Source organism: Nomascus leucogenys, chromosome 14, assembly GCF_006542625.1.
Source record: "Nomascus leucogenys isolate Asia chromosome 14, Asia_NLE_v1, whole genome shotgun sequence".
Lineage (NCBI taxonomy): Eukaryota > Metazoa > Chordata > Mammalia > Primates > Hylobatidae > Nomascus > Nomascus leucogenys.
In genome coordinates, this window is record NC_044394.1 from 82059177 (window position 1) to 82071483 (window position 12307).

Genomic DNA, 12307 nt, shown 5'->3' on the forward strand with positions numbered 1-12307 from the left:
TTTTATAGTCATGTTCACAGAGACATGATTGAAAGGAAATTCACCAAAGCACTAACAATAGCTATTATAAGGTAGCAGAGGGCCAGACGCGGTGGCTCACACCTGTAATCCCAGCACTTTGGGAGGCTGAGGCAGGTGAATTGCTTGAAGTCAGGAGTCCAAGACCAGCCTGGCCAATATGGTGAAACCCTGTCTTACTAAAATAAAAAAGTTAGCTGGGCGTGGCAGTGGGAGCCTGTAATCCCAGCTACTACAGAGGCCGAGGCAGGAAAACTGCTTGAACCCAGGAGGTGGAGGTTGCAATGAGCAGAGACTGCGCTACAGCACTCTAGCCTGGGTGACAGAGTGAAGACTCCATCTCAAAAAATAAGAAGAAAGAAGGAAGAAGGAAGAAGGAAGAAGGAAGAAGGAAGAAGGAAGAAGGAAGAAGGGAGAAGGGAGAAGGAAGAAGGGAGGAGGAGGAGGAGGAGGAGGAGAAGGTGGCAGAAGTATAAGGATTTAACTTTTTCCTTATATTTTCCTATATTTTACACTTTTTTTTTTACAGTGATCACGTATTGCACACTTATAATCAGAGCCAGGCTTAGGTGAAGAAGAGCTCTACAGAGAAGGCAAACCACATTTAGATTCCATTAGAGATGTGAAAGAGGACATATCCTGACCGGCCACAACAGCTGTGTCAGGGGAGGCAGCACAGATTGAATGACACCATAAGGGTGAACTCTAAGTTCATAAAATTCCAAAAGATTACATTTAAAATTGTACCTACAAGTCTGCCAGTAAACAAGTCAAAAAGTGTGTTAATAAATATGCAAAGACCGTATTTTCCAGCAATACCACTCCCAACACGGCACCGGCAAGATGCACAGCATTCGGAATGGAGACTTTGGTAGGAAGATGGTATTGATAATTCCATTCACAAAGAGGGTACTTCATAAATAGCTCAACTACTGTATTTAAATTATAAATAAGAAGTTACTGTTCCTTCAGTAAAATTTAAAATCATCTTAAAATAATATTTTATTGGAAAGCATCCAATTTCCCACTGAGCTGTACACCAAGATAGGATCACTATAATACAACAGAATAGTCTACATCACAGTATGTCAAGGAGAATCTTTTGGCCATTCAAGCAATGGTACATTTTCATTTTAAAGTACCCATTATTCTCTTTAACAGAGAAAAGAGAGTGGTCACCTCATAAAATGTCACATCTTCAAATACTTATGAAAGGCTCCATCAGTTGTCCTGTGGTCCAGAGACAACAGTGTTTTCCAATTCTTACTGACAAATACCCATGCTGAAGATGACCATATTGTCAGAGACCCAGCAGACAGCAAGGCAAAGGAGGAGATTTTGCTCTCTGGATAGCACACAGGAGATCAGGTTAGCCAGTATCTCCCTTGACAGACCCCAGACTTGGGGAAATTATGGCTGGATTTAAAGTTATCCCAAATCTCCAATGCTACGAGTGAACTCTTTCTAGAATCTGTGAAATATGATATTGAATCCTACTCATAACTAGGCAAGTTAGGGGCAAACATGAGCATGAAGTAAAATTTCAGATAAAAATAATTTAAAATAAAATTGATTTAGTTCATTATAATCTATTACTATTTTTAAAGAATTTAAATATGGGCTCGTGCATATATTACATGCACACACACGGGCACACGTACACTTACTTTCTGTCTCGGTCACGTTCTCCTCTTTCCCATCTAAAGCTGCACAGTAAATCCTCATGCAACCATTTCAAGAACTATTTTTTGCTACTAAATTTTGCCAACAATCTGCTCAGCATTCTAGCAGATGTTTCTGTTTTCCAACCTCTGGGAACTTGGCTGGGTCTGTTTTCCTCCCCCGTGTTAAAAATAAAAGAAATGGCACAAATGTGGCCTAATACCCTAGAGAAGCTTTTCTCCACTCGAAACTCTCCATCTCCCTATTCATGTGACCTCCATGATCCCTTTTCAAATTTTTTCTTTTCCATTAGAGAAGATGTTTCCAATTATGTCCCATTACGTTGCCAAGGATGACATCGCTCAGATGTGTGTGTGCACTGCGTGTGTTTTGAGAAAATGCTACTGCCTTTTAGTTACTTGGAGACCATGTACTACAATTTAGGCCAACTAGTCCACTGGACCTATGAACCCACAATGTCACAGGAGGGCAATTTGTTCAAGTAATCAGATTTTCCAAACAGAGTAATACTCTATGTTGTTGGGGGTATCTTTGTCTTCCATCTACCAATTTATTTAAAAACGTGTGTGACTCAATCTTACCTCAGTGACATCCATAACTTTGATGGCTGCCAACTGACCCGTTTTAACATGTCGACCCTGAAAAACAGAAAAAATAGATCAAAAATCGGCACCAAATTTTTTGCACAATCATTAGAACAAAATGGCTGAAGTTTCCAACAAATCGTATCTCATCTATACTTATCTCTTACTAACCAAAAGTGATGATGAAATAGTCCTGTGCTCTCTAATATAACAATATGGTTTATAATGAACCACACTTAATAAGCAAGACAACTCGTTGAACAAATGAGTTTTTGATAAAGCATCAATTACTTCTTTCCTTTAAAGGTTTAATTTACATAACACTATCTCGAAGAAACTTTTTTTTTTCTAATAAGGATTTAACTTTTTCTTTATATTTTCCTATATTTTACACTTCTTTCCTTCACAGGTTTAATTTACATAACACTATCTCGAAGAAACTTTTTTTCCTACAAATCATGTTGGCCTTCCTTTCCTTCTTAACTTGCTACAGGAAAAAAAAAATGACCCCAAAAAACCCTCTAGACATTTTATTGTCAAAAATGGATAACTGTAACTTTTCCCTGTGTATTCCCAATACCCATTCCTTTATTTCACAAGAATTACACTGAAAGTCTTCTTTGAAGCTCTCCTGTAGTCCCAATACAGGGACTGCAAGAAAGAAATAAGCTAAAGCATAACATGAGGAAACTATCGAACAAATTCATTTTTTAAAATTATTTCCCTCCTCCCACCAATTTCTTTATACACTTCTTTAAAATTCTGGAATTTTTTTTAAGTGTATAAAGAAATTGGGGGGACGAGGGAGACAGGTTTCTTACAGGTGTATTATAATGCCTCACCTAGAATCTAAAATCCTGTAACCCATTTATATCACTAGATTTCAGACATACTTGATATCATTTTCCTTTCACCCAGATGAGGAGTACTGGGTTTAATTACTGTCAGTCTTGTTACTCTCTACCCACTCTTCACAATGCCCTGCTGGTCATTTCTCAGGCCAGTAGCAAGGAGCATCCAAATATGCTGAGCATGATCTACTTAACAACTTTGTGAGAAATGGTCCTTCTGCAACATATGTAAAACAGAAAGAACATCCCTATATTTTCCAAAGCCTGTCCCTCTTGTGCTCTCATGACTTAAAGAGTTGTGAACTTTGAAACTTCAAATCTGAGGAGAGTTTGTGTAGGAACTCAAGTTACAACTTGGACAAAGCAACTCTATGAAAATGACACTGTATTACAACTATGACACTGAGTAACTGTACCTGGGTAAGACACCACTTGGTGTGCCTCAGGCTCCTATCTATATAAGTGAGATCATAGTAGTGTCCACTTCATAGGGCTTCTGTGTACAATAAATGGGGCACAAAGAACATTGTGTGGCACATGGTCAGTGGTCAAGCACAACCCTGGAACCTTGTTTCCCTAAATTAATGATAGCTCCCGTAGTTGTGACTGCCAACACAACCTGAAACCAAATGATGATCTTCTTGAACCCAAGGAGAAAGAGTAGAACTTCAGAGGATATAGTATTAAGTGATCCTCTCATACTTTCCACATAAGCATACAAAGTTCATCTCCTTGGCAACTAACCAACCTTCAAACCTGTTATTCACCCCCTGCAGTGAGTTTATTTCCAAATTACTAAAGCATATTTCTCGCTGACAGAAAACAAATGATGAGGGAAAATGTCACATGCACTGTCCCGGCTTTCCCTCTTTTCAAGAGGGTTAAGTATACTGCATTGGCAATGTGTTAGTAAAATGTTGGGGATGGAAGGGTTTTCTGAGTATCTGATATGGTAACACCTAAGATCCCTACAAATCAAGAAAATCCACAGGTCTATGAAAAAGCCTCCCCAGACATTTATAGAGTAGTACCTTTTTATTTCTTTTTTCAAACAAATCTTAACATAAATAAAGCCATAAGGAGCAACAGAAAACGGTCTATGCTTCCCTCTATGCCTAAACTCAAGACCACAAGTGTGTATCCTCAAGACTTAGTCAGAAAGTGGCATAGAAGTTGAGAACTGTGAATTCACTCAGCATCTGCTTTATAAAAAACATGAGTTTCCCTTACTAAGGGAATACAGTATCAGGAACTAAAAACTAATCAATTATTTTTGTGATGAGGCCAGACCATGTGACAGCATCAGTCTTCATTATCACTTACTAGGTCTCCAAATTAGATCCATTTTAGATTTAAACCAGAAAATCATCTAAGAATTCTGCCTTCCTCCTTTCAAACAAGACACTGTACCGGGAAAAATTAATCTGGGACCCAGGCAGCTTTAAGCTCTCTTTCCTTGTCCATCACCCCATCACTGTATTTCCTCAGGAAAGTTGCTTAAGTTCTAGGAGTTTCTGACCCCGTGTTCAGGTGCCTCGCCCCCGTTCGAGAGTCAGGCAGGTGGTAGATCAAGTGCAGAGAGTCTGTAAGGCCTTAGCCCTGACCCTGACACCCAGTGGGCTCTTGGCAGGGATTCATCCTCATTCAACTCCAACAAAGGCCCATGCTGATTTCCTTTCTCCTTTCTTCTTGTAGACTGCAATTGTCTCAAATGTAGTCAATGTAGGTCCATTTCTAATTTTTGAAAGGAATGGCCAATATAAGGGGAGGGAATGGGGTGCTAAAATAATGTACTTCTCTATTTAAAAAAAAAAAAAAAGGGCCGGGTGCAGTGGCTCACACCTGTAATCCCAGAACTTTGGGAGGCCAAGGCGGTGGATCACCTGCGGTCAGGAGTTCAAGACCAGCCTGGCCAACATGGTGAAACCCCGAATCTACTAAAAATACAAAAATTAGCCCAGCGTGGTGGCGTGCACCTGTAATCCCAGCTACTCAGGAGGCTGAGGCAGGAGAATCGCTTGAACCCGGGAGGTGGAGGTTGCAGTGAGCTGAGATCGTGCCACTGCACTCCAGTCTGGGTGACAGAGCAAGACTCTGTCTCAAAAAAAAAAAAAAAAAAAAAAAAAAAGCAAACTTCTAAATTTGAAACTAATAGTAATCATCTACCTGCTGAGATGGGTCACCTTTGTGTAAAGGAACCAAAATGGCCAGCAAAAATAGTCTTGGGAGAAAAACTAAAGCCAGGACTCAATGTACTGAATGTTAATATTCATATAATTGTGTGCTAAGGAAGCTACACCAAGAGTTTTTTAAGGACAAAAGTTTGCCTGTGATTTATTCAATACTACCCAAGAGGGAATATACTGACTCTCCTCTCAGGGTAAGCTACAAGCTTAAGCCTGCGCTAGCTGGGTGGCCCAACTCACAAGGGAGACCCTTACCACACCTCTCCTGGCATCTCTTTAGCTACAACACACGACCCTCCTTCATACCACCTGAAGGACATTTAAAGAGAAAATGAAAATGCACGTAACCATAAATGGACTGCATTATGCTGGGAACTTAAGGACACAGGAAAAGGCATTACTCACTGATGTTTGGGGCTAGACATCTATTATATCATCCCATTTTGGCCTCTATAATGTTTCTTAAGGGCTGCTTCATCCAGCCTACTCACTGAAGATGAGCAATAAATCACGTTCCTTCACCTAACTCTAGATTACTGGATCACTCTGGACCCACCTGATGCTGGGTCACTCAAACACCTAACTTTGTGCATGGAGAGATTTTGAATTTAATATTTAACAGGGTCTTTTTTTTCCCTTGTATCATCCATTCTTTAAATATGTCAGTAAATTACTTGGTCAGTATTAAATATACATACCTAGCATCCATTTATGAATGTTACTCTCTTGTCCTATTATCTACATTTCTTGGGCACAGTATCCCATCCAGCGATAAAATAAATATAAAATGCCAGATGGCAGAGATTAAAGATTCATGGTTTGCTTTATTTATACAGTACCATGTAAACATTAATGTGTTTTTAAGACAATTAGTGATTTAAAAGCCCCCAAATACTATTTACATCTATTTTCTCAACGGATCCTAAAAAATCCTATGAGGGCAACAAAGCAGGTCACTAGCCTATTCTACAGATGAGGAACTTTGAATTTTCTTCAGTTATCTGCCCACGGTACAATGGCAGCAGGATCCCCTTTCCACAGTGATTTTATATATATACTTCAAGAGAGGGACTCCTACTGTTGCTACTAACCCGTCAAATTTCTATCAAAATATTTTGTTTTCAAAGAAACAGCTTAAGTTATTTCCCCTCTATGCTTTTAAGGGTTAGCAGACATAGCATGATTTAGAATTAAAATTTTTCTTCCAATCAACATCATTTCACGTAGCTTGAATGGCTCAAATAACCAGAACCGTTATCCCCTTTGATAGAGCAACCTTCTTAGTTTCTGGTTCATTTTTAGTCTTTAAATTTCAGAAAAAATGTATTTTTTTTTTTAAGAAGAAAACTCAAACTATTCTTAATAGAGGTCCAAGATGAAGAAAATGGCCTGATTTTCAACTCTCCTTTATGTTTCTAACCAAGTCAAAATTGCCACCTCACACTCGAAAATCCATTGCACTAGAAAACCCATCCCACATGGTTTTAAATGCAGGGCACTATGGCAGCCTGTCTGCCTCTAATGAAATCTGTCCCTGGCCCATAGAGAGGAGCCTAGAGGTAGAAGAAACAGCATTCAAAAGGAGGCTTTTAAATCCCAAAAGAAAAAGATGCCTGCCGGGTGCAATGGCTCACACCTGTAATCCCAGCACTTTGGGAGGCCGAAGCAGGTGGATCAATTCAGGTCAGGAGTTCGAAACCAGCCTGGCTAATATGGTGAAACCCCGTCTCTACTAAAAATACAAAAATTAGCCAGGCATGGTGGCGGCGCCTATAATCCCAGCTACTCAGGGAGGCTGAGACACAAGAAGCACTTCAATCTGGGAGACAGAGGTTGCAGTGAGCCAAGATCGTGCCACTGCACTCCAGCCTGGGTGACAGAGCAAGACTCCAACTCAAAAAAAAGAAAAAGAAGAAAGAAGGAAGGAAGGAAGGAAGGAAGGAAGGAAGGAAGGAAGGAAGGAAGGAAGGAAGGAAAGAAAGAAAGAAAGAAAGAAAGAAAGAAAGAAAGAAAGAAAAAAGAAAGATGGCAATGTTCCTATCTTCTCAAATGTTCTACTATCACTAAAGGCTAGGTAACTTCATGCTGCATAATCTTTACCTAAACTCCAATTACCCCTTTAAAACACATCTGATGATTAAATATATTCGTTGAGAGGCAAATTCCATTGGTCTCATCCATATTAAGAGGAACTTTGAAAAGTGAATAAATTCAAGAAATGAAAAAGCCTTCACCTCAAGACTCCAATCTGAAGAGATGGTCTAATACCAACCACTCTAGCAAAAAGTTTCACCACTCATCCTCCAACCTTCCCTCACAGAGCCTTGCTATTAAATGGTGCCACCACCTCACATCTTAGCAAGAAACTGCACGTGACTCAACAGCACTTTTTCCATTCATAGTGCTTTCTCCCTAAATTTCACCTTTTTCCAGAATCATAAAACTTTCGTACTCATACAGCCTAAGAATAAATAGGAGACAAGGAAAATTTATCATGTTTATGACACTATGTAAGGTAAATAAACACACAAGTTAGGAATAACAAACGCCTTCGTCCCTAAATAGCCCAGAGGGGTGCACACACACAGCATAAACTCCAGCAAGCATATCCTGTGACACCGGAGAGCATTACAGTCCTGAGGTGGGACTGTAAAAACAGGACACAGGAACCACGTTGGCCCTACTCTTGGGGCAGTTAGAGAACAAGCATTTTATATGCATTGTTGTTTACTCCCCACACAACGCAAGTATCATTATCCTCAACTCACAGATGGAGAAACTAAAGCTTAGAGGGGGCTAGGTTAATAAGCTCAAGAGTCACACCTAGACTGGTTCTCTATACCAGGCTGTGGACCTGGAACAAAAATGACCACAAATGTCCTATTAACCAACTTACATAGGAACTGCCAAGTATACTATTCTATAACATATTCTAATAGATATAATCAAACATGGCAATACAGTAACCAATAATAAAAACTTATTTTCAACCCCTGGCCTTTTTATTCTTGTGATAAAGAAAGAACATCCCACAGGAATTGTTTAGGGAACATGAAGGCATGTGTATACACATTCACAAGCCACTCTGGTCCACGGCTTTCTGAAACTGTAAGAGGCTTTTATTTGTTCCCATCTTTATCTCATCATAAATTAATGCTTCCTTTTATCTGTTGAGTTTAATCTGAAACAAAAGTTTCAGAGATTAATTGCCTGAAATTGGCTTTACGTTTGCTTAATAGTGAAGCCTATTAATGCACATCTCAGTAACCTGAAGACTACCTTTAACCAGTGCTCACGACATGCCCCATACCGCTGAGGAGATAAAATACAGCAACCTGCCTGCAGGGAGCTTATAATTTAAAGCGGTGTTTAAAAAAACACATACACACACACACACACACACACACACACGAAGAGCATCACAGAGAAATACCGTGCCCTAGAGTAGAAACACTTAGGAAAGAAGACAGTGTGAAACCAATTTGCTCTGCTTTCATAGGATGTGTAAAAGCAGCTGTTCAGGAAGGACACATCACTATGGGGCTAGTGGTATGGACCCACCATGGAGGCTGTGGCTGAGCCTTCAAGGATGCCTGGGTGGCACTGAAGATCATCAAAGGACAGAACATGGATCTCTCAAGATGTAAGCTGCAAACAATCCTTTCTAAATCCCAGGACGGGACAGGTTTGAGTTAGCAACTGGCCAGGAAAAAAAGGGTGAGCACGATGATTCCCCCCAAGACTAGAAGCTGTGTCACAAAACCATGTCACATCTCTACAGACATGCAAGGATGAGAGAAGCTTGTCATATACTGCACATCTAGAAGACGCCAGTCTCTCTCACCAAGTCGAAAGACAAGATTCCATGGTGGTGTGACGTGTGCCTGCAACACAAGGGAGAAGACCTGGCTGCTTCTCATTCCCAACCAACTGGGAAGCTTTGTTTCTTGATATTTGTTCGTTGACTTTTTAGTGGTGTGCTGTTGGTTTGGGAGTGTTAATATTTTGGATTTAAGAGATTTACTGGGGTAAAGTATGTTGCGTTTTTCTATCAGGCATGTCAATTTCAGTAACAAAAATCACTCCCTTTCACCTGTGACATGCAGACTTCCAGGCTCTATCCCAGGCCATAAGAACTGTGTAACTGGGGTATAGGAATCCATGCCTTTTTAAGCTAGCATTCTAGTGATTTCTTACACACTCTGAAGTTTGGGAATTACTTCTTCAAGATTATAAGAAAAGTCTCAAACTCAAGTTCTCTTTCCCCTTTCAGACTTACATAGTATTTATTATAATTATATATGCAACTTACTGTCTCAGCTGGGGGTTTGGTGTGTGAAGGTTAGATTCATAACAAGTAAATTCTAATTTTAACAAATATCCTTTTTTTTTTTCCAGAAAAACACATAGCTTATGTTCTGAAATGTCCAAGAACTGAAAGGACAGGCAAGCCTACTTCAACAAAACAGGTGATTTTACAGATTAGAAAGAAATCCCAGAGAGCTAGAAGGACACTCACCTAGTAGCTAAGCCAAACCTGGTCTGTCCATTCTCTCCCCAGAATATCTCATCCATACCATTCACAGTTCAACTTGACAATTCCAATCTACTCCCCTTTCCGAATTTTCTTATTTTTACTAGCAAATATGGAAACCTATGTGACCATGAGCTGAATGGCATGAGTACAGCACTGGGAAATCTACTGACCACTCTTTCTATATCCATCCACCCAAAAGGCAAAGACCAGCTTGACTGGTTGTGCACTGTAAACCCCAAAACCATAGGCCTCACTCATAGGTGTTCTTTTCCAAAAAGCATCTGCAAAAAATCCAAAATTACCAAAGTGGGAGAGCATATTACCCAGACAGCTCTCCAGGAGCCATCTAAGATAAGAAAGCATGTAATCAACCTGAGACAGCTCAGAGTACTTCAGGAAACATCTCGGTCTTCTAAACATCTCCTGGTTGGTACTAGATCATCCCTTCAGACTGGAGTCCTAACAGAGCAGGAGTAAGGAAACATGAGCCCACAGATCCACTGCTGTTCTCATCATGTGCCTCCAGATCCCAAACCAAGTCTAACGTGAGAGGACTCCTATGTGTGTACGTTTCATCCTCATAACTACTATTTCTTATCTACTTCTCCGTTCCTTCTGTGATCAGGGCTGCAGATGAGCAGGCAGGCAAAGGAAGCACATGAATATGTCAGTGCTATCAGTTGGGACTTTCCAATTAATAGACAGTGCTTCCATTCCCTAAAGAGCTTAAAATCAACATAGAATTATTCCTTTCTTAGGTCGCAGCTACCTTATCTGAAAAAACACTCCCTTTAAAGAAAATTATACCTCAATTTCAGGGAATGTGTAGACTTCTATTAAGAATGAAACAGTCAAAATAGACAATATGGTAAGACTTTACCTAATGCCACCACCCACTCCCCAATAAATAAGTCATTTTGCATAGCTGCATTAGCAGATAACTAAAAGTAAAATAAATTATGCACCGCATCTTTTTTCTTTAAGGAGCCAATCTGGATGGAAATCTTTCTAAACCCTGAATTCTTGAGCACATTAAACGTACTTTTCTTAATGGCCCAGGGAAATCATTATGAACACTAATTACTATCCAGTCTTTGCAATTAAGGGATAGCCTCCGGGAATATTACGTCAGGCAGTAATACTCTGACTCCAACAAAGAAAGGGCCCAGTTATTTGGGCTCTGCATGCTTGTTCAGTCATTTACAGCTGTGTGCTGTGTTCTAGGACAGATGGCAGGTGGGGCGACCAGACAGCAAGCTCGGTTCCAGTTCGTGGAGCTATCACTGTAGTAAAAATCACCTCTGTGTTAGAGAAGTGGAGACAATTTAAACGAACAGATAATGAAGGCTGTAAGAGAAGAAATCCGGCCATGAGAGTTTATGAGTAATTCATTCAAAAAGGGTGCTGTGGTTTGAATGTCCCCAAAGTTCATGTGTTGAAAACTTAATTACCGACGCAACAGTGTTGGGAGCTGGGGCCTCATAAGAGGTGTAAGGCCAGGAGGGAGGAGTAAAAAGGTTAGTCTAAGAGAGTGGGTTAGTTATGTCCAGAGCGAGTTTATTATAAAAGGGGAAGTTCAGTCCCCTTCCCCCTCCCTCTCACCACGCGATGCCTTCCACGTTATGATGCAGCAAAAAGGCCTTCACCAGACATCAGATGCCAGCCCCTCGACCTTTGACTTCTCAGCCTCCAGAGTCATGAGCCAATAAACTCCTGTTCACTTAAAGTACCCATTCTGTGGTGGTCTACTACAGCAGCACAAAATGGACTAAGACAAAAGGGGAGGGAAGATCTGGCTAGGCAGTGGGTCAGGTGGGGAAAACGGGCAGAAGAGTTTTAGAGATATCTGGTGAAGATGCATTAAAAAGGATAGCGCCCCTTCCAAGGTGTGTTGTAACAGCCTTGCAGTCTCTACTACAACATCAAGTGTGAGGAACTAAGTTTGAAGAGGGAGACTGGCAAATAAAAAATCATGAACTAAATGGTCAGAAAAAAGGATTACCACATGCTTTCTTTCATCAACAGTCAAAGGGCACTGACAAGTCTTCATGTCAGAGCATCTAAAACAATGGAGATTTCAGATTCTACAAGCAGCCATCACTAGTATTTACTACACATATGCAGCTGCTCTTTGCTCACTTGAAAAACCCAACTGGCTAAAGACCCAGTAATTTCTGTCTAACAGCAAGAAAAATTTCCCATTTTTTACTATAGGCAAACTTACGTATAAAGTTATTCGTTTATTTTAGCCACTAAAAAATATAGTATTCAACAGCCAAGTAAGTAGTCAATATGGTAATACAAACCATGAAATTCAATCATCTGACTCAGTCAAGATACGTTAAAAATACTCTACTCTTGAAGATAATTTAATTCAGCACTAAATAAAAGATCATTAACTGACCAATGAGAAAGGGAGCTTCTCCCAGGTGACAATCCAATGGACTA

The 12307-nt window shown here is 40.1% G+C and overlaps 1 protein-coding gene across 33 annotated transcripts in view; it reads right to left on the reverse strand.

Annotated features, from left to right (window-relative positions):
- The window catches only part of MAP4K4 (mitogen-activated protein kinase kinase kinase kinase 4), a 195754-nt gene that overhangs the window by 101698 nt on the left and 81749 nt on the right, over positions 1–12307 (reverse strand). For all 33 annotated transcript variants that reach the window (XM_030828543.1, XM_030828551.1, XM_030828555.1 and 30 more), the window contains exon 3: positions 2283–2339. In XM_030828543.1, coding sequence (XP_030684403.1) covers positions 2283–2339 — 57 coding nt within the window. The remainder of the gene's footprint in view (positions 1–2282; positions 2340–12307) is intronic.